This window comes from Rhinopithecus roxellana, chromosome 11 (genome assembly GCF_007565055.1).
Source record: "Rhinopithecus roxellana isolate Shanxi Qingling chromosome 11, ASM756505v1, whole genome shotgun sequence".
Taxonomy (NCBI): domain Eukaryota; kingdom Metazoa; phylum Chordata; class Mammalia; order Primates; family Cercopithecidae; genus Rhinopithecus; species Rhinopithecus roxellana.
In genome coordinates this window covers 71,555,550-71,578,785 of record NC_044559.1, presented here as the reverse complement: position 1 = coordinate 71,578,785, position 23,236 = coordinate 71,555,550, and the positions used below count along the sequence as shown (strand labels likewise).

General features: G+C 36.5%; 1 protein-coding gene across 1 annotated transcript in view; it reads right to left on the bottom strand.

The window, feature by feature from the left end:
- PHYHIPL (phytanoyl-CoA 2-hydroxylase interacting protein like) overlaps positions 1–22,800 on the bottom strand; it is a 79,190-nt gene extending 56,390 nt beyond the window's left edge. Inside the window, exon 1 of the mRNA XM_010367074.2 lies at positions 22,433–22,800. Within this exon, the coding sequence (XP_010365376.1) occupies positions 22,433–22,538 (106 nt within the window). The 5' untranslated portion in view covers positions 22,539–22,800. The remainder of the gene's footprint in view (positions 1–22,432) is intronic.
- Between the last annotated feature and the right edge of the window lie 436 nt (positions 22,801–23,236).

Genomic DNA, 23,236 nt, shown 5'->3' with positions numbered 1-23,236 from the left:
AGGTGCAGTCTGACACCCCACACCTCACAGGGTGGAGTACACCCCTGAGAGGAAGCTTCCAAAGTAAGAATCAGACAGGTACACTCGCTGTTCAGCAATATTCTATCTTCTGCAACCTCTGCTGCTGATACCCAGGCAAACAGGGTCTGGAGTGGACCTCAAGCAATCTCCAACAGACCTACAGCTGAGGGTCCTGACTGTTAGAAGGAAAACTATCAAACAGGAAGGACACCTATACCAAAACCCCATCAGTACGTCACCATCATCAAAGACCAGAGGCAGATAAAACCATGAAGATGGGGAAAAAGCAGGGCAGAAAAGCTGGAAATTCAAAAAATAAGAGCACATCTCCCCCTGCAAAGGAGCGCAGCCCATCGCCAGCAATGGATCAAAGCTGGTCAGAGAATGACTTTGGCGAGATGAGAGAAGAAGGCTTCAGTCCATCTAACTTCTCAGAGCTAAAGGAGGAATTACGTACCCAGCGCAAAGAAACTAAAAATCTTGAAAAAAGAGTGGAAGAATTGACAGCTAGACTAATTAATGCAGAGAAGGTCATAAACGAAATGACAGAGATGAAAACCATGACACGAGAAATACGTGACAAATGCACAAGCTTCAGTAACCGACTCAATCAACTGGAAGAAAGAGTATCAGCGATTGAGGATCAAATGAATGAAATGAAGCGAGAAGAGAAACCAAAAGAAAAAAGAAGAAAAAGAAATGAACAAAGCCTGCAAGAAGTATGGGATTATGTAAAAAGACCAAATCTACGTCTGATTGGGGTGCCTGAAAGTGAGGAGGAAAATGGAACCCAGTTGGAAAACACTCTTCAGGATATCATCCAGGAGAACTTCCCCAACCTAGTAGGGCAGGCCAACATTCAAATTCAGGAAATACAGAGAACACCACAAAGATACTCCTCCAGAAGAGCAACTCCAAGACACATAATTGCCAGATTCACCAAAGTTGAAATGAAGGAAAGAATCTTAAGGGCAACCAGAGAGAAAGGTCGGGTTACCCACAAAGGGAAGCCCATCAGACTAACAGCAGATCTCTCGGCAGAAACTCTACAAGCCAGAAGAGAGTGGGGGCCAATATTCAACGTTCTTAAAGAAGAGAATTTTAAACCCAGAATTTCATATCCAGCCAAACTAAGTTTCATAAGTGAAGGAGAAATAAAATCCTTTACAGATAAGCAAATGCTTAGAGATTTTGTCACCACCAGACCTGCCTTACAAGAGACCCTGAAGGAAGCACTAAACATGGAAAGGAACAACTGGTACCAGCCATTGCAAAACCATGCCAAAATGTAAAGACCATCGAGGCTAGGAAGAAACTGCATCAACTAACGAGCAAAATAACCAGTTAATATCATAATGGCAGGATCAAGTTCACACATAACAGTATTAACCTTAAATGTAAATGGACTAAATGCTCCAATTAAAAGACACAGACTGGCAAACTGGATAAAGAGTCAAGACCCATCAGTCTGCTGTATTCAGGAGACCCATCTCACATGCAGAGACATACATAGGCTCAAAATAAAGGGATGGAGGAAGATCTACCAAGCAAATGGAGAACAAAAAAAAGCAGGGGTTGCAATCCTAGTCTCTGATAAAACAGACTTTAAACCATCAAAGATCAAAAGAGACAAAGAAGGCCATTACATAATGGTAAAGGGATCAATTCAACAGGAAGAGCTAATTATCCTAAATATATATACACCCAATACAGGAGCACCCAGATTCATAAAGCAAGTCCTTAGAGACTTACAAAGAGACTTAGACTACCATACAATAATAATGGGAGACTTCAACACTCCACTGTCAACATTAGACAGATCAACGAGACAGAAAGTTAACAAGGATATCCAGGAATTGAACTCATCTCTGCACCAAGCGGACCTAATAGACATCTATAGAACTCTCCACCCCAAATCAACAGAATATACATTCTTCTCAGCACATCGCACTTATTCCAAAATTGACCACATAATTGGAAGTAAAGCACTCCTCAGCAAATGTAAAAGAACAGAAATTATAACAAACTGTCTCTCAGACCACAGTGCAATCAAACTGGAGCTCAGGACTAAGAAACTCAATCAAAACCGCTCAACTACATGGAAACTGAACAACCTGCTCCTGAATGACTACTGGGTACATAACAAAATGAAGGCAGAAATAAAGATGTTGTTTGAAACCAATGAGAACAAAGATATAACATACCAGAATCTCTGGGACACATTTAAAGCAGTGTGTAGAGGGAAATTTATAGCACTAAATGCCCACAAGAGAAAGCAGGAAAGATCTAAAATTGACACTCTAACATCACAATTAAAAGAACTAGAGAGGCAAGAGCAAACACATTCAAAAGCTAGCAGACGGCAAGAAATGACTAAAATCAGAGCAGAACTGAAGGAGATAGAGACACAAAACACCCTCCAAAAAATCAATGAATCCAGGAGTTGGTTTTTTGAAAAGATCAAGAAAATTGACAGACAGCTAGCAAGACTAATAAAGAAGAAAAGAGAGAGAAATCAAATAGACCCAATAAAAAATGATAAAGGGGATATCACCACTGACCCCACAGAAATACAAACTACCATCAGAGAATACTATAAACACCTCTACGGAAATCAACTAGAAAATCTAGAAGAAATGGATAATTTCCTGGACACTTACACTCTTCCAAGACTAAACCAGGAAGAAGTTGAATCCCTGAATAGACCAATAGCAGGCTCTGAAATTGAGGCAATAATTAATAACCTACCAACCAAAAAAAGTCCAGGACCAGATGGATTCACAGCTGAATTCTACCAGAAGTAAAAGGAGGAGCTGGTACCATTCCTTCTGAAACTATTCCCATCAGTAGAAAAAGAGGGAATCCTCCCTGACTCATTTTATGAGGCCAACATCATCCTGATACCAAAGCCTGGCAGAGACACAACAAAAAAAGAGAATTTTAGACCAATATCCCTGATGAACATCGATGCAAAAATCCTCAATAAAATACTGGCAAACCGGATTCAGCAGCACATCAAAAAGCTTATCCACCATGATCAAGTGGGCTTCATCCCTGGGATGCAAGGCTGGTTCAACATTCGCAAATCAATAAACGTAATCCAGCATATAAACAGAACCAAAGACAAGAACCACATGATTATCTCAATAGATGCAGAAAAGGCTTTTGACAAAATTCAACAGCCCTTCATGCTAAAAACGCTCAATAAATTCGGTATTGATGGAACATACCTCAAAATAATAAGAGCTATTTATGACAAACCCACAGCTAATATCATACTGAATGGGCAAAAACTGGAAAAATTCCCTTTGAAAACTGGCACAAGACAGGGATGCCCTCTCTCACCACTCCTATTCAACATAGTGTTGGAAGTTCTGGCTAGGGCAATCAGGCAAGAGAAAGAAATCAAGGGTATTCAGTTAGGAAAAGAAGAAGTCAAATTGTCCCTGTTTGCAGATGACATGATTGTATATTTAGAAAACCCCATTGTCTCAGCCCAAAATCTCCTTAAGCTGATAAGCAACTTCAGCAAAGTCTCAGGATACAAAATTAATGTGCAAAAATCACAAGCATTCTTATACACCAGTAACAGACAAACAGAGAGCCAAATCATGAATGAACTTCCATTCACAATTGCTTCAAAGAGAATAAAATACCTAGGAATCCAACTTACAAGGGATGTAAAGGACCTCTTCAAGGAGAACTACAAACCACTGCTCAGTGAAATAAAAGAGGACACTAACAAATGGAAGAACATACCATGCTCATGGATAGGAAGAATCAACATCGTGAAAATGGCCATACTGCCCAAGGTTATTTATAGATGCAATGCTATCCACATCAAGCTACCAATGAGTTTCTTCACAGAATTGGAAAAAACTGCTTTAAAGTTCATATGGAACCAAAAAAGAGCCTGCATTGCCAAGACAATCCTAAGTCAAAAGGACAAAGCTGGAGGCATCACGCTACCTGACTTCAAACTATACTACAAGGCTACAGTAACCAAAACAGCATGGTACTGGTACCAAAACAGAGATATAGACCAATGGAACAGAACAGAGTCCTCAGAAATAATACCGCACATCTACAGCCATCTGATCTTTGACAAACCTGAGAGAAACAAGAAATGGGGAAAGGATTCCCTATTTAATAAATGGTGCTGGGAAAATTGGCTAGCCATAAGTAGAAAGCTGAAACTGGATCCTTTCCTTACTCCTTATACGAAGATTAATTCAAGATGGATTAGAGACTTAAATGTTAGACCTAATACCATAAAAACCCTAGAAGAAAACCTAGGTAATACCATTCAGGACATAGGCATGGGCAAGGACTTCATGTCTAAAACACCGAAAGCAACGGCAGCAAAAGCCAAAATTGACAAATGGGAGCTAATTAAACTAAAGAGCTTCTGCACAGCAAAAGAAACTACCATCGGAGTGAACAGGCAACCTACAGAACGGGAGAAAATTTTTGCAATCTACTCATCTGACAAAGGGCTAATATCCAGAATCTACAAAGAACTCAAACAAATATACAAGAAAAAAACAAACAACCCCATCAAAAAGTGGGCAAAGGATATGAACAGACATTTCTCAAAAGAAGACATTCATACAGCCAACAGACACATGAAAAAATGCTCATCATCACTGGCCCTCAGAGAAATGCAAATCAAAACCACAATGAGATACTATCTCACACCAGTTAGAATGGCAATCATTAAAAAATCAGGAAACAACAGGTGTTGGAGAGGATGTGGAGAAATAGGAACACTTTTACACTGTTGGTGGGATTGTAAACTAGTTCAACCATTATGGAAAACAGTATGGCAATTCCTCAAGGATCTAGAACTAGATGTACCATATGACCCAGCCATCCCACTACTGGGTATATACCCAAAGGATTATAAATCATGCTGCTATAAGGACACATGCACACGTATGTTTATTGCGGCACTATTCACAATAGCAAAGACTTGGAATCAACCCAAATGTCCATCTGTGACAGACTGGATTAAGAAAATGTGGCACATATACACCATGGAATACTATGCAGCCATAAAAAAGGATGAGTTTGCGTCCTTTGTAGGGACATGGATGCAGCTGGAAACCATCATTCTTAGCAAACTATCACAAGAAGAGAAAACCAAACACCGCATGTTCTCACTCATAGGTGGGAACTGAACAATGAGATCACTTGGACTCGGGAAGGGGAACGTCACACACCAGGGCCTATCATGGGGAGGGGGGAGGGGGGAAGGATTGCATTGGGAGTTATACCTGATATAAATGATGAATTGATGGATGCTGATGAGTTGATGGGTGCAGCACACCAACATGGCACAAGTATACATATGTAACAAACCTGCACGTTATGCACATGTACCCTAGAACTTAAAGTATAATAAAAAAAAATTATGCAAACTTAGTTGATAAAGCAGTGGCAGTTTGATAGGACTGAGTCCACTTTTGAAAAAAATAACTCTGTGGGTAAAATGGCATAAACCTGTATTGCAACTTACAGAAAAATATTTCGTGAAAGGAAAAGTCAGTTGATACAGTGAACTTCATTATTGCCTTGTTTTCAGAAATTGCAACACCCAGTTCCACCTTCAGCAACCACCAAATTGATCAGTGGTCATCAACATTGAGACAAGACTCTCCACCAGCCAAAAGATCCCAACTCAATGAAGGCTCAAAAGATTTTAGAATTTTTTTTAGCAATAAAGCATTTTTAAATTAAACTATAAAAAAAAAGTCATTTTAAAAGCAATTAAATTCTAGCACCAAAATAAATTAAGCAATACCTTAAATTATATAATTAATATAATAGTATTAATCAATGCAAACACTTTGTAAAACATTTTTAACAAATCCTTTTCTCCTTTCTGTTTTCTTACATCACTACACTTTTCTTTCTCAGGGGTCATTTTTTACTTAAAAATAATGTTTTTGACATTTCACAAGAATTCTCTATGCTCAAAGAAAACATAAAGAAACATTGACAGAAATGCTGGGCAACAAGCTTTCTACACTCACAGGTAAATGCCAGAAATTCAGCTGTCTAGGGTGCTATTAAAATTGTCAATAATTAAATTGTCCTATTTAGCTACCTTTGACATGGTCTATAAACAGGTGAAGTTAAAAATGCTGGATCTTTGAATTTCCAATGTTTAGTACATACTTCCTCCCATAAAAATTTCAGAGATAACTTAAGAAACCATTGTTTAAGACAAATTAGTTGGTATCACATTTCACTGCCATTTTGCCTTTCTGCCAAATTCTTCTGAATTTGACAACAATGAAGAACACTGCAGAACTAACAGAGAACACTACTGCAGGGAAAATAATTATTCCTTGATTAATGTGTTTTCTAAGTTTAGATATCATATTTCAGATTTTCTTAAAATATGGCACATCAGCATTCCACAGTGCAATGAAAATAAGTAAACACACACATATTATCTGCAGTAAATAGCACTATGCATGTACTCAGGGAAATACATTTAACATTTGCATTAAAATATTATCATATTATAGTGAAACTAGGTGGTGATTCTATGTTATAAAATTAAAATAGAAAAGTATTAACACTGTAAGAAAAGAAATTGGAAAACATTCTTGAAATTATTATGAGGGTAGCAAAGGAAAACATTCAATTGTGGATCCATATGAAGCTCTTAGAAATACAAAAAAGTTAGCTGGTCGTGGTGGTGCACGCCTGTAATTCCAGCTACTCAGGAGGCTGAGACAGGAGAATTGCTTGAACTTGGGAGGCAGAGATTGCAGTGAGCCGAGATTGCACCACTGCACACCAGCCTGGGCAACACTGCACGACTTTGTCTCAAAAACAGCAACAAAAAAATTATATAGGTAAACAAATACTTTTATAATACATAGTGCCAAACAAAAGTTCTAGAAGAAGTAGATAATTGTATTTGGAATTTGGAATGTTTATCATTATTTTAAGCTTAATTTCAATTCTGTAAATTTTATCATTAGAATGTAAATATGTAAAGTTTTTAGCAAAACAAGTAGTATAAAGAGCAAATTCCAGAACCACTGCTTTTTTAGTTTTTAGGGCTTCCTTTTTTAATCACCAAAAATAACAGCCAAAAAAGCTGTATCAAGCTATCAAGCACCATATAAATTAATATTGGATATACTGGATTACACCAGAAGAAAATACATAAAAATAGGCTCAAATATTCAGTCTTAGCACAGCTTGAAAACGTTATAGAAAAACTAAAAAGCCGTATTTATTAAAATAGAAGGTGTATCTACGTTTAAACAAAAAGACTGCAAAAAAACAAGTTTATAAAAAAAAGACTATGTCTTATTGTAACCTAGCACTCAACAAATACCCTAGTAAACATTAAAATTAGTAAGTTCAAGGTCAAAAAGAAAATCTTGGACATATACGTTCAATTTAACAGCCTTAGACACAGATTTGGTGAAGATTTTAATTTTTCTTTAGGCTTCACTGTCACTCTTTTTCTGCTAATTTGAGTTCCAACAGTTCACTGATTTTATGCACTGTATTTATTTAATGCAACACAGATTATGTTGCTTAAGGGGGAAAAATTAATCTAGTGTATTTCTACAGTAAGCACAGATAATCATACATTTAGTTCTCTTGTCAGTCAAAATAGGGGGGAGAAATCTATCAAGCACACAGCTTAGGTTAATTGTATTTCTTCCACGTTAACTGTCCCAAATAACCACAACCCACCAAATACAATTATATCTAAAGTAATTAATTTTCAAATGATCCTTTCAGATACCACACACATACACAAAAGGCACAAGCATTCTAATTTACTCACTCTAATGAGCAGTTCAAAAACTTGACATGGGTCTCAAAGACTGACTAGAAGATGAAGGAGGAACACTTGATAAAGAAGAAATATGACAAGAGAAAATAGCCTAGAGAATACTACCAAATTTTCAACTTTATTCTCAAACTCTCTCCCTACGAGACACAGATAAATATTTCTAACAGCCTTCTGAAAATTTCCATCTAGATATTCCATAGATATTGAAATCTAACTTGTCCAGAAAGGACTGTAATAGTTTGTCTTCAAGCCTACTCTTTAATATTCCCCCCAGTTAACAATTCCTATTTTATTTGCTGGTAAAAAATGTACCCCATCTCCCAATCTAGCAAATTTAGTTATCCTCAACAACTCCTTTTTCATATGCCACACTTCCAGTTTGATCACAAAGTTAACAGATTTTTGTCTCAGAAATGTTGGTTAATTCCACCCCTAATTTTTATCTATCTTGTCTTAAAAATCTTACTTATTATCTATAATTGCCATTTAGGTATTTACACTCTCTGAGTTTAATATTCCCAGTTCATTCATCCAATGGATGCCAGAACACTGTATCTAAACAACAAATATCTAATATCTCTTCTCCACCTAAAAACTTCTTTGGCTATGCTACCGAAAGCATTGCTTCTCTAAGCCTGGACCCTGGATCACCAATACCAACATCCCCTAGAAATTTGTTAGAAATGCAAATTCTTGGGCTCCATCCAGATCTAAGGAATCAGAAACTCAGGGGATAGGTCCCAGCAATCTGTTTTAGTAAGCCATCTAGGTGATAAATTTTGAGAACCACTGACCAATGACTTAAATATTTTTTAATGAAGAAGTGACTGAGAAGTGTATCAAACATTATCATTTAACTTCCTTTTTAATTATTTAAAAACTATTTTTTAAACTGTAATATAAATGGCAAACATTAAATTGTCCTCTATTATGTTATTTTGGGTCAACATTAAAAGAAGACTTTGCCTGTTACCTCAGTGCACAAAACCGCACCATGTGCTAATAAAAGGTGTCGCTCTGTTTCATGTGTGTTTGTTTAAATTCAAGCCAGCAAGTATATGTTCAAGTAAAGTTTTACGAAGACATTATGTACTTGAATGCAGAGTTCAATTAGTTGCAGGTAAGGCTCTGGTTCAACTGTTTGGCCCTTCCTCTCTTAAACAGATTAAGAGTTTACTATGAAATTTGCATGTTTCTTCTCTAATTGTATTTGTGATAAAGTTAATCTTGTTTGGGATGTAAAGTTATACTTTTTCCAGTGTAGGAAATGAAATAACTATCTCTAAAACTAGAAATGAAACTGGTTGAAAACAGGAAATAACAAATTTAAAATGGATATATTGTTACTTATTTGACTCAAGATATATTAAGTCTTACTATTAATTATTACCTTTTGAGTTTTCAGCACATATTGACCACAGTGGTAACTATGCTCAAAATGAAATAAATATGCTGAAAGCTCTCAGGAACAGTCACTCAAGACTAAAATATAATGATCGTCATCTATCATTATGACTTACATTGTAGTGATAAAAACTGACAAATTTTCATTGACTTTTTTATAACAAAGTTGGGCAAAATAGTGATATGGCTGCTGGCAAATTCCATAATTTTGCAGTAAAACATACAGTGACTGAAGTTATTGCAAATCTAATCATTAAAATGTAATCAGAATAAAGTTATCACCTATGAACAAAAGCATACACAATTAGAGAAAACCTTATCAAATCTTGCATTATTGATACTGCAACAAATGTTAAATGAGTGAGCTGTTGTCAAAAAACTGAAACAAAATATTGGTACATATCTGAAAATGTAATACAAAAAATATTCATCACATATATCTAGTTAATTCAAATGTTGAGATTAGGTAAGATCTTTCCAATTTAACTCAATGAGAATATATATGGGTCAAATCTCTACATTTGCTTTTGCACAAGTTTTTTAACTAGGTAAATTCAGAAATCATAATACAATACACAATGGAGAAGAAAATGTTAATGTCTAAATCAATTTTTAACACACCATTAACTAAACTGTCAGAAACGTTGAGACAACTATATTGAGGCAAATAGATAACATAAAAAATCGCAGGAATGGTAGCTCCTATAAAAGTTGTTGCCAGATTTCATCAAGTAGTAATTATACACTAATAAGGATTAGATATTTAGATATTTAAAAATAGTTTTGGATAATCACATTTAAACTATCCTTTACACTGAAGTTGTTGGGAATTTTTTCTGAGCTAATTGTAAGGTTAAGAACAGAAAATTTTAAAATTCATTTTTCATACCAAACTTAGCTGAGTGTCCTGAATCAAGGTATAAATATTCTTTGAAAAACAAGAAACACTTTCTAAATGTAATTTTTAAAAACTCTGAGAAGTATCTTTCAAATATAAGTAACTAGGGAAAACCAATTTGGTTATCTAGCTCTTTAATAAGCTAAAGAAATTCAATTTGACAATACAGTCACAATATTACCAAGCTTATAATGCAAATAAGTTTTCAGAAATGAAATTGATTCTTACAGTTAAGACTCATCATGCAAGGAAAACAAATTAACTGTTCTGAAATTTTAACAGAATCAGCAGCCAAGTATGAGTTTTAAAAATGTTATCAATAAATATCTCAGAATGATACAAGACTTTATCATCAAACAATGAAAAAATGAAATGACTGATAAATCGATTCTGTCACTTACCCTCAAATGAAACATTTCTTCTTTCATTATTCAACTTTGACAAAAATCTTAATATTTCTCTTTTTGGTCTGGATCAGTTTATTTGAAGAATATCCTGAGAAGGCCAAATGACTTAAAAACATTACAATTTGCCACTACTTATTTGTATGAACCAGAATTTTCTACATATAATGCAATAAAAATAAGATACAGAAATATAGTGGATGCTGAAGCTGATATAAAATAGTAACTTTCAAGCATAGCTGCTAATTTAAATTCCCACTATACCACTGATTGACTTTATTTGAAAAATGCTGTAAGTATAAAATTATAGGACAGTTATACAATAAAATGCTACTTTTATTTGTTGAACAATGTTATATTATAAAACAAACATTCTCCACAAATTAGAAAGTTTGAAATCTAAGATAATAAATCAAAAATTCTAATCATGGCATAACCTAGCTAGCCGTAACTAGCTTTCACCTTAATTTTTCACCAGGCACACTTCTTTCCTCCAGCAATACCAAATGCTCTGCATTCCCAGAATACATGATTTTAAGCCTTTGTTTATTCTCTTATCTCAGCCAGAAATGCCCCTCTCCAAATTCTTCTTCTGGCAAATTTTTATTTTATTTTTAAACCTCAATAAAATGTTGCTCCTTAGACTCAAGATAGGATTAACCACTTTCTCTTCTATACTCCGTTACAGTATTTATCAAATATTATTATCTACTTAAACATATTGATTCTCAAAATAAATTGTCTTCCTAAATCTGTTGAACCCAGAATCCAAGTTATATCCATTTCTGTGTTCTTTTTTCCTGTTCTTAATTCAGAACCTACAGTTGGAATGCATATAAAAATAAATAAAAATAGTAAGTAGAAGAACAAAAGAAAACAAAGTAGACTCTTAACTGGCTAAGGGAAGTTCCTATAAATTAGTCATTGAACAAAAATAGAATGGCACAGTCCTCTAGCTCATGCTACTTAAAAATGTGGTCTACTCACAAGCAGTAGTCTACAAACTATCAATCTGTGATGAAATTAAATATAAAAATTAGGATTAAGCATTTAGAAACTTTTAAAGGAATTTAACAGTGGATTTTACTTCTGTTGAATTCATTTGTTATCATTTAAATTTCATTTTTCTAGAAATCCTTTTTTAATATTCTTAATAAGCTTCACACTGTAACAGATTGGAAATTAAGAAAAGAAAAATAAGAGGGTCCTTTATAGACAGCTTGAGATAGACTATGGAAGACAGAAAGATGAGTATGATCTTGACTCTTTTTAAAATAGAGTTTGGTTTCAAAGGAAGAATATGATATTTACATAAATCTTTGTAACATGTATCAATATAATTATACGTATTTCTCAAAGTTCACACTATCTTTGACACTTTTTAAAACACATCTATTGATAGAATTATAAGTGTACATGGAAACACATGTGCATAAACAGCATTTCTTTTTAACTTATTTATATGAAGGCTAGATTTCAAGTTAAAACTAGGGCCTGTTTCTGTCACTGCTTATCAGACACAATGGTATAGGGGGCCATCCATCTTTGACTGACTCCATACAGAACTAACTTACTGCCTGATAACATTATTCAACTCTCTACATCCCTCTGCCTGACTCACCTAATCACAAAACCCTGGAAACATATAAAAGCAAGATGAGTACACTGTGTTTTTTTCCCCCAAAAACTCTCTTTGCAGTATTTTTATTCCTATCAAGAGAGATTAACTTATGTTCTCAATCTTTTGCACTAAGTGTTGGCAAACTTTTTCTATAAAGGGCTAGACAGTAAGCATTTTCAGATTTGTGGGCTATGTGGTCTGTTACAGCTATTCAACCCTGTTGTTGTAGCAAGAAAGTAGCCATAGACAGTATGTAAACAAATGAATATGGCTGTATTCCAAAAAAATTTTACTTACAAAAACAGGTAGCAGGCTTATGGATTTTGCCCAGGGACCATAACATGCACGCCCCTGTTCTATATCACAGATATAACTCTAAAATGCAGCCATTAAGGACCTATTGCACAGTAGATGATCAAAAGTTACATAATTCTTATTGGCATTTATCATCAGCTTTTAAAGTGTTAAAGACTGAGAGATTCACCAATATTCAAATTCATGGAAGATGAGACACTATTTCTCAAAAAAATCAGAGTATACTGAAAAATCTTCTATGCCTTGTCTTTATTGGCATATGTCTAAGGAAACTATAAGCCTTTCATACTATTATTAGATAGCAACATTCCTACAGGCTATAGAAAACAAAAATACAGATCTATTTACACTAGTTGCCACAACCACTACAACAAATGATGTATATGCAAAATCCCCAAGGAGCAGCCCCTTTTAAATGAGCCACAACATGGCTCAAACAGTCATAATATAACAAACAAAACTAACGACAATTCCAAGTATGATGTTCTTGGTTCAACTCACATCTGTTGAGCATCTTCAAAATATAGGGCACTTATTTACATTTGTAACAAACCTGGTTGTAGATTTATTTCATCTTTTTTGTTTCAAGCTGGATGTGACCACCCCTTTCCCTCAAAGGATGAGATACAAAGCACATTAAAGGTCACTGTAAAACTGAAGTTAAATCCTAACCTTTCCCTTTTCACTTAATTTACAGTCTCCCTAGTGGAATATGTTTCTATGAGCAATGCTCCCCATTCTAGAACTCTTTTCCCCAGAACACAAGAATTGCTGACCTTTTAAATTTCTAAGGGTTCTCTTAATGTTAGATTTGAAACATCTTCATATAACTCAAAAATTCTTTTTGCTTTATACTAATCTCTCAAAAATGTCTCCTAAGATTCAACAATATTTTTGTGGAGATAGCTCAAAAATCACTATTTCACAATCTTCTCTAAACTATTAAGTGGTTAGTTTTGTATTGTATTGATTCTCACAGTATTATCATCAGACCTTGTATGGCCTTTGAGGAGTGAGAATAAAGAAAATAAAAAGAGCCTTAAAAGAATATCAGTGGGTAATCTCATGGGGAAACACACTGAAACAATAATGACAAAGCAGTATATAATATTATTCCGGTAAAACAATATCTATGAGAGAGATATGCCCCTAGAAAAGTGCTTAGGACATATTTGGATATTCACTGGCTCCTAAAATCTGAGATGTAAAAAATTAATGTCATCAGAATGTTTAAATATTATTTTCTTTCTCTTTTTTGCCTTTGCTGTCAATGATTCTTCATATTTCCCAGACTTAAAATCCTGAAGTTATTCCTGATTACTTTCCATGTTGCCTGAAATTTCAATCAATCGTGAATTCCTCATGATTCTTTTTTGGTTTCTTATATACCATTTCCAGTCACTACCCTTAACATATACAGAATGCTGAAGCTTTCTACCTATTTTTTTCTGCTCAGACTGTCCTATTCTTCTATACATTTAAGTATTCTCCAAACACTGATCTTACTTCTCAAATGTATGTATATAAAATATAGTCTGCTCAAAGGACAGTTTAACTACTGTCCCAGCACTTTGGAAGGCCGAGACGGGCAGATCACGAGGTCAGGAGTTCAAGACCAGCCTGGCCAATATGGTGAAACCTCATCTCTACTAAAAACACAAAAATTAGCCAGGCGTGGTGGCAGGTGTCTGTAATCCTAGCTACTCGGGAGGCTGAGGCAGGAGAGTCACTTGAAACTGGAAGGCAGAGGTTGCAGTGAGCTGAGATTGCATCACTGCATTTCAGAAAGAGTGAAACTCCATCTCAATAATAATAATAGTGATAATAACGAAATATTTTAAAGTTTAAAAAGGAGGTATAAGTTTTATAGTAAAAATAGGATTTAAATAATTAATAAAGGATAAAAAGATTCACATACAGAAATATAACAGAAATGGAAAATAAATCCCAGAAAGAGGCACATTCTACAAGGGAAAACTTATATTATGCATCTACTAAAGAAAGGCAGAGAAGGAAAACCAAAAAGTAGAAGGATTTATGTTTGCTCCAATGAGTGACATAGCTGTTGTTATTATTGAGGCCCAGGATGAAATATAAAAGTAATCAGGGATTACAAAAACTAGCCGGGCGCGGTGGCGGGCGCCTGTAGTCCCAGCTACCGGGAGGCTGAGGCAGGAGAATGGCGAAAACCCGGGAGGCGGAGCTTGCAGTGAGCTGAGATCCGGCCACTGCATTCCAGCCTGGGCAACAGAGCCAGACTCCGTCTCAAAAAAAAAAAAAAAAAAAAAAAAGTAATCAGGAAAGTATACTCACACAAGTTACAGGAAAAAGCAAGATTGGGCCTAAATGAGGAAGAAATATCAGTGGAGATAAAACCAAGTAATTTGAATGCTGTCTAAATAGTGTTCTATAGAGAGTGAATTTCTGACCCGGGCCTACCTAGGCAACAAAGTAAGTTGCCAGTGTTAACCTTACAACACATCAGTGATTCTACCACTGGAGGGAGTCTGGTCACACATATCCTTTGATGTAACTTTCACTCTAGTAACTTTTTGGTCTTCCCTGGGAATGAATTAGAACCCTACCAAGAATATGAATTGGTTTAACACAATCTGATGGGTTTCAAATTTTTTATTTCTTTTAGTTTTTATTTTTATTTTGTTTCATACTCACTAATATCTCTGTAGTCATATTTGGGTCAAAGAAATTAATCTACACGCTACATGTCCTAGTATACATCTATCCTTGGAAAAAGTTAATAAAGAAAAACATTGTAAATTAAGAACAGAGAAGGGCTCTAAGGAAAATACCTAAACAAAGCAACCATCAAGGTTACAAGGCACATGAAAAATAGCGAACGGCAGATTTGAACTAGAAACTAAAAACAATTTTTAGGGCTAAGGTGATAAAGATATTATTGATAGGATGCTAAAGAGAAGTAAAAGAGTACTATAACTGTGATTTCAAAATTTACTAGTCTTTAAAATTCAGAATTTACAGATTCTAGTAATTACTCATGAAGTTGAAGTGATTTCCTAACTAAATAACATGTAACTGAAATTAAGAAAAACAACAAGGACCTAGACACTGGCAAAAAAAGAAATTTTAAAAAGCAGTGCTTCAATTCAAGAAATTATGTAGACAATATTCCATTCACAATAATAATTATTACTCTCTATTTTGTATTAATATCAAGACTGGTAAATTCTATGAAAGTAATACTTTATTTACTTATTTAAACAATCTTACAGAATTGGTATTACTATACCCACTTTACATAAGAAAGCTTGAGGCTAAAACAAGTTAAGTAATTTAAGGTTACACGGCATTCAAGAGCCAATATTCTAACAAGGGTGGTCTGATCTAAAATGGTATTATCACTATGCTATACTGCATGTCACTGAGACTGAGTAATGACCACCTTACATTCTTGTAATAAAGACTATTAAAGGTAACAGTTACGGGTACTCCTCTTAGATGTCTGCTTCAGAAAATGTCATTAAGGATTATCTAATATCACTGTGCTACTAAGCATTTGTTACTTTTATTTCAATAGTTAAAATTTGTTTAATTCACATGCCAATAACATAAATGAGGTCTTAACTGACTCACAATTTAAATAAATTTGATAAACTCAACATTCAAAGAAATTTATTTTTTTAAATATGTAAAAGAGATAAAGAATGCTTGTGATTTTTGCACATTAATTTTGTATCCTGAGACTTTGCTGAAGTTGCTTATCAGCTTAAGGAGATTTTGGGCTGAGACGATGGGGTTTTCTAAATATACAATCATGTCATCTGCAAACAGGGACAATTTGACTTCTTCTTTTCCTAACTGGATACCCTTGATTTCTTTCTCTTGCCTGATTGCCCTAGCCAGAACTTCCAACACTATGTTGAATAGGAGTGGTGAGAGAGGGCATCCCTGTCTTGTGCCAGTTTTCAAAGGGAATTTTTCCAGTTTTTGCCCATTCAGTATGATATTAGCTGTGGGTTTGTCATAAATAGCTCTTATTATTTTGAGGTACGTTCCATCAATACCGAATTTATTGAGCGTTTTTAGCATGAAGGGCTGTTGAATTTTGTCAAAAGCCTTTTCTGCATCTATTGAGATGATCATGTGGTTCTTGTCTTTGGTTCTGTTTATATGCTGGATTACGTTTATTGATTTGCGAATGTTGAACCAGCCTTGCATCCCAGGGATGAAGCCCACTTGATCATGGTGGATAAGCTTTTTGATGTGCTGCTGAATCCGGTTTGCCAGTATTTTATTGAGGATTTTTGCATCAATGTTCATCAGGGATATTGGTCTAAAATTAATGTGCAAAAATCACAAGCATTCTTATACACCAGCAACAGACAAGCAGAGAGCCAAATCAGGAATGAACTTCCATTCACAATTGCTTCAAAGAGAATAAAATACCTAGGAATCCAGCTTACAAGGGATGTAAAGGACCTCTTCAAGGAGAACTACAAACCACTGCTCAGTGAAATAAAAGAGGACACAAACAAATGGAAGAACATACCATGCTCATGGATAGGAAGAATCAATATCGTGAAAATGGCTATACTCCCCAAGGTTATTTATAGATTCAATGCCATCCCCATCAAGCTACCAATGAGTTTCTTCACAGAATTGGAAAAAACTGCTTTAAAGTTCATATGGAACCAAAAAAGAGCCCGCATTGCCAAGACAATCCTAAGTCAAAAGGACAAAGCTGGAGGCGTCACGCTACCTGACTTCAAACTATACTACAAGGCTACAGTAACCAAAACAGCATGGTACTGGTACCAAAACAGAGATATAGACCAATGGAACAGAACAGAGTCCTCAGAAATAATACCGCACATCTACAGCCATCTGATCTTTGACAAACTTGAGAGAAACAAGAAATGGGGAAAGGATTCCCTATTTAATAAATGGTGCTGGGAAAATTGGCTAGCCATAAGTAGAAAGCTGAAACTGGATCCTTTCCTTACCCCTTATACGAAGATTAATTCAAGATGGATTAGAGACTTAAATGTTAGACCTAATACCATAAAAGCCCTAGAAGAAAATCTAGGTAGTACCATTCAGGACATAGGCATGGGCAAGGACTTCATGTCTAAAACACCAAAAGCAACGGCAGCAAAAGCCAAAATTGACAAATGGGATCTAATTAAACTTAAGAGCTTTTGCACAGCAAAAGAAACTACCATCAGAGTGAACAGGCAACCTACAGAATGGGAGAAAATTTTTGCAACCTACTCATCTGACAAAGGGCTAATATCCAGAATCTACAAAGAACTCAAACAAATATACGAGAAAAAAACAAACAACCCCATCAAAAAGTGGGGAAAGGATATGAACAGACATTTCTCAAAAGAAGATATTCATACAGCCAACAGACACATGAAAAAATGCTCATCATCACTGGCCATCAGAGAAATGCAAATCAAAACCACAATGAGATACCATCTCACACCAGTTAGAATGGCAATCATTAAGAAGTCAGGAAACAACAGGTGTTGGAGAGGATGTGGAGAAATAGGAACACTTTTACACTGTTGGTGGGATTGTAAACTAGTTCAACCATTATGGAAAACAGTATGGCAATTCCTCAAGGATCTAGAACTAGATGTACCATATGACCCAGCCATCCCACTACTGGGTATATACCCAAAGGATTATAAATTAGTCTACTACAAAGACACATGTACACGTATGTTTATTGCGGCACTATTCACAATAGCAAAGACTTGGAATCAACCCAAATGTCCATCTGTGACAGACTGGATTAAGAAAATGTGGCACATATACACCATGGAATACTATGCAGCCATAAAAAAGGATGAGTTTGCGTCCTTTGTAGGGACATGGATGCAGCTGGAAACCATCATTCTTAGCAAACTATCACAAGAAGAGAAAACCAAACACCGCATGTTCTCACTCATAGGTGGGAACTGAACAATGAGATCACTTGGACTCGGGAAGGGGAACATCACACACTGGGGTCTATCATGGGGAGGGGGGAGGGGGGAGGAGGGAGGGATTGCATTGGGGAGTTATACATGATATAAATGATGAATTGATGGGTGCTGACGAGTTGATGGGTGCAGCACACCAGCATGGCATAAGTATACATATGTAACAAACCTGCACGTTATGCACATGTACCCTAGAACTTAGAGTATAATAAAAAAAAAAAAAAAAAAAAAAAAAAATACACCAAAAAAAAAAAAAAAAAAAAAAAAAAAAGAGATAAAATCTTTTTTCCTCCATTTTTTTCCACATAAGTATTGTTAGAGACTAAGACAAGGAAATCTGTCAGCTTCTGCGTAATTTCTTTCCAATATGTTTCCTTGTTGACTACATCATAAACCCTGTGGTTTATACCGTATCTGGGCAGTCATAAAGTGCCCTACTCATAGAAATAATATTTGTTAAAGCTACAAGCCTTGAGGGTAGATTTAAATGTTTTAAAACAAATTAATTATGTATTTTTTTCCTTACTATAACAAAGCTGGAGGGAGCTTACATACATGTAAGGCAATATGTAGATAAATCTTTCCTGTTTAACAACGAAGAAAAAGCATATACATATATATTAAAAATATACGTTATATGTGTGTGTATATATATGATTAAAAGATGAAAAGCACAAGTAATATAAAATTCTGTGTGTGGGGTGGGAGCTGTTTTGTCTTGTCACAGGTCAGTGAAGGTCTGAAGTACCTATCAAACTGTAAATGGGCTCCCATATTATTAATGTTTCCAAACAAGAAATTTTCTCTTTCATTTTATTTGAAAAGTCATAATAAAAGTACATCATGTATGCAATTTGAGTATACTTCAGCACAGCAGAGATGGAGAAACAAAAATGCTCTTCTACTTGCAATAGGAATAGAAACCTCTAGATTTACAGTATATTTTCAGAGTAACACTCGGGCAAGGACCAGGTGCTGGCAAACAAAGTACACATGCCTAGGAAAGCCTATCCATGAGGTAGTGTGTGTGTGTGTATCTGTGTGTGTGTGTGTGTAACTGTCTTGCTTAATTGAAAAAGCCAATTATATGACCATGTGGACTGCAACCCATATTCTTCAGAAACTATTAAATATTTTTAGAAACTATGAAAAAAATTGAATTATTATTGATAATGTAATCATCAATTCATAGGAAAATAGGCAAGTAACAGACAAAAACAACAACAAAAAACCCCAATGAAACATGAGAGAGATACACAGTTATGTTCACCAGCAGGCATAACTCTTGGTTGATACAGTATGAAAATATTATAAAATTAAAAACATCTCTGATTGGAGAAGGTAAAAGAAAATTTACATTTAACAATCATCCTATGCTTTCCCCTATTCTATTTGATTCCACTTCCAGGGAATTAATGTTTCTCTCATTTCTTTCATCACCAAATTAGCAGTAGATTAAAATAAAGTGAGAAAAGAGCAAACAAAACAAATGTATTCTATCATAAATTATGAAATATGGCTCTTATTAGGTACTTAAACACATAAATACTCTTCTGTCCCATATTCTGCCACATCCTTTTCTATGTTACATATTTATAGAAGTAAAATAATGAGACTTGAGAGGAAAGAAAGTGAAAGGAGGGAAGCAAAGGGAGTAGAAAGCATCAGCTGAAAATTTCTCAATGAAATATAATGCTAAATAATGTCTGTTTGACAAATTTAATGCAACATTTCATACGTTGTTCTATTAAAAACAAACAACATTATTCCCCCTAAATTATTCCTATGAAGCCAAGTTAGTATTTTTGGAACTGACATGTAAGATAGGATAACAAAATAAATTAAGCATTTAACAACATCTCTAAACAAAGTATTTGCAAATTTTATACATCTTCTAGTAGAAGAGTTAGCTCTTTGTATTTGTTGGTACATGCTATTTTATAAAATAAAACCCTAGTTAATTAGTCTATGTTAAATTACTTGGAAGTCTGCAAATAGTAATTTTCATAGATGTTGCTTAGTGCCAGCACCCTCCCCAAAATTAAATGTTACATAATTTGTTTATTTTGCGGGATTCCTAATTTGAAAAGAAACAACTAAAAAATAATATCAGAATAAAATAGCTACTCCTCTAGGGGATCACAGTAAACACAGCATCAACTTTTGCACTCTGTTAACTCTGTGAACTTCATAAAAAAGTTTACATTTTCCCTAATATCTTTGAAACACGTGGTAAATGCAGTTTTAAGTATTGAAATTACTGGGTTCTGAAAAGCAACAATGAATGCCTAGTTCCAATAAGTACAAGAATGAGCTTTGACTATATCATTCCAATAAATAAAAATGAAGTCTACTTTTATTATTCTTGTGTTTCTCTCAAACCAATCTAAGAAAATAAAAATATTTACAACTTGCAATGGTTACATTACAAAAAGTCATTTCATAAAAGTATAAACTAAAATCCAAATTACTTCCTATGTGTTATTAAAAATAATCTTTATAGTCTATAATCATGTAAGCTTACATATGGAATACCAAAATGATAAATTTTTAAAAATACCATAAATACGTGCACTTACCACCATGGTGACCAAAACAGTCTAAGAATAAAGGAAATACAAGCTGCCTTTGCAAGTGTATTTATTTATTCATATCCTACACCTGTTTCAGAAATTAAAGTGGTTTTGGTTTCAAAAAGTTTGAATTCTGGTTTCAAAATTATTAAATATAAACTTATATTAATAAATATAAAATTTGTTAATAAACAAATTCGGTGCTCGGTGCTCGCTTGATATAAACGTGCTGAATAGCAATGCCCAACCAAGTGATTACCATTTAAATGACTTTGGAAACAAGATCTCTGCTCCCTATTTGGATTACGCTGATAAATTTTATGACCTTACTGTGAGCGTATAAGCATTTGTACATAACTTTGGTTAAAGAAATGCTTTACAATCATTACCTTCATATACAGTTAAACATTAATTTCATTTATAGTCAAAAGTATTCGGGGCCCTCTTGACAACATGTGCACTGTGCTTCCTCTGTCAGATGTAGAATTTTACAATTATTCGGCCAATCAATTACTAATCAGACGATTTCTTTACAAATGAAGTTTTGTTCCACATTACTGAAATAGCAGACTGTAACTAGTCCAACTAACCGAGAAGCACTGTAACTAACCCCACTGCACACAGCACTAGCTTGTCTTCAACGCTCAGACCTGTATTCAATCAATTTCCTTCTACCGGAGCCTGTCAACTTCAACAACAGAATAAACGATATAATATCAACACGCAATGGTACCTACTCGCCACATAGTCTGAATCACAGCACATATATTAGGCCAATATTTTCGACAGTCTGACTCAGAGCCCAGGAACCACGAAGATTGTGTCTGTCCTTGGTGCTGAAATGCACCGTTTTTCTGCGCCCTCACTGAAAAACTGTCATCCTAATCCCAATCCAAGAGGCTAAAAAGACTTGTTAATGTGGGGAGTCTGACGATGGGAGGTTTAAAAAAGAAAATGATAAGTTTCTGGAAGAGATTGCTAACTAGTGTGTGTGTGCTGGGGGAAGGGGGTTGCTAGAAACATCCCGAGGGCATTTCCCCTTCAGTGCCCGGCGACCCAGGAAATTCGGACTGCGGCAAAGATCGGAAACGCCTCGTCGGGGCAGGAGCCGCGAGCAGGAACGTCGCCCTCGTCCGGGCCAGGCGGGCGAAGGCCGCGAAGGGCGCCACGGTTGTGGACAGCGACTTTCCGTGCTAAGGCGCGAGCCCCGGGGTCCTTTTGTTTCTGGGGTGAGGGGAGGGCGGTGGGCAGAGGGTAGCCCACATCTGCATTTATTTGCACAGAGGGGACAACAAAAGACCCTGCCGCCCTGGAGAGCGGCGTCGGCGGAGCCAGAGTGGCCCCGGCGCCTCGGCGCGGACTCGGTCCCTTTGCTCGCGGTCCCGGCCGCTCTTACCGTCCCGGTCGCACAGCTGAATGGCCTCCAGGCTGAGGTTTTTGATCACCTCCTCACAGGGGCTGGTGGGGCTGTTGAGGGCATGATCCAGGCGCGGAACCTCCATTTTTCCAACTCCCTTCTGAAGCCCGCCTGCTTCGTATCCAGGCTCTCTCTGCCGGCCGGGTGGGCAAGAAGGGCGGGAAAGGGAGGGGGAGTGGCAGAGGGAGGGAAGGAGGTCTGGGACGTGGTGATGCGGCGCCGAGGCTGAGGCACCGGGCTGGAGAGCCGCCGCGAAGGCGACGGCTGTGGCAGGAGATTCGGGGAGTGTGCAGCTCTGAGAGACCCAGCAGGACCTGGCGCGAGGACGGGAGGCGCGCGCTCCCGGCGGGGAGGGGACGCAGCGCGCGGGGAACGTGAGAGAGAGGGCACGACGCGCGCACGCGCGAGGGAGAACGCGCCCACCTGCTGGCGCGCGGCGGCCCCTCCCCCGCCCTTCTGCGCGCACGCGCCCCCACCTGCCCTCGAGCCACGAGCAAGGCAACCTGGCTCGTGAGGCGTCGGGCGACCAAGCGCGCGGGAATGGTGGGCGCTATACGCCGCCCGGCTGCCTCTCCCTCTCTCCTAGTTATAGCCATTTGGCGTCTTCTGTCTGCTCTTGGTGCGTGGCGAAGCCCGAGTTGGCCCTGAGGCATCTGCACGGGGAGGCGAGGGCGAGCATATTGGTTGTTTATCAAGAATTGGAAAAATAAGGGCCCAGACTCTTCGGACTCTCTGTACGGTATTGGGGTGTGGAGCCAACTTCTTCCCCTGAAGGTCCCAGGA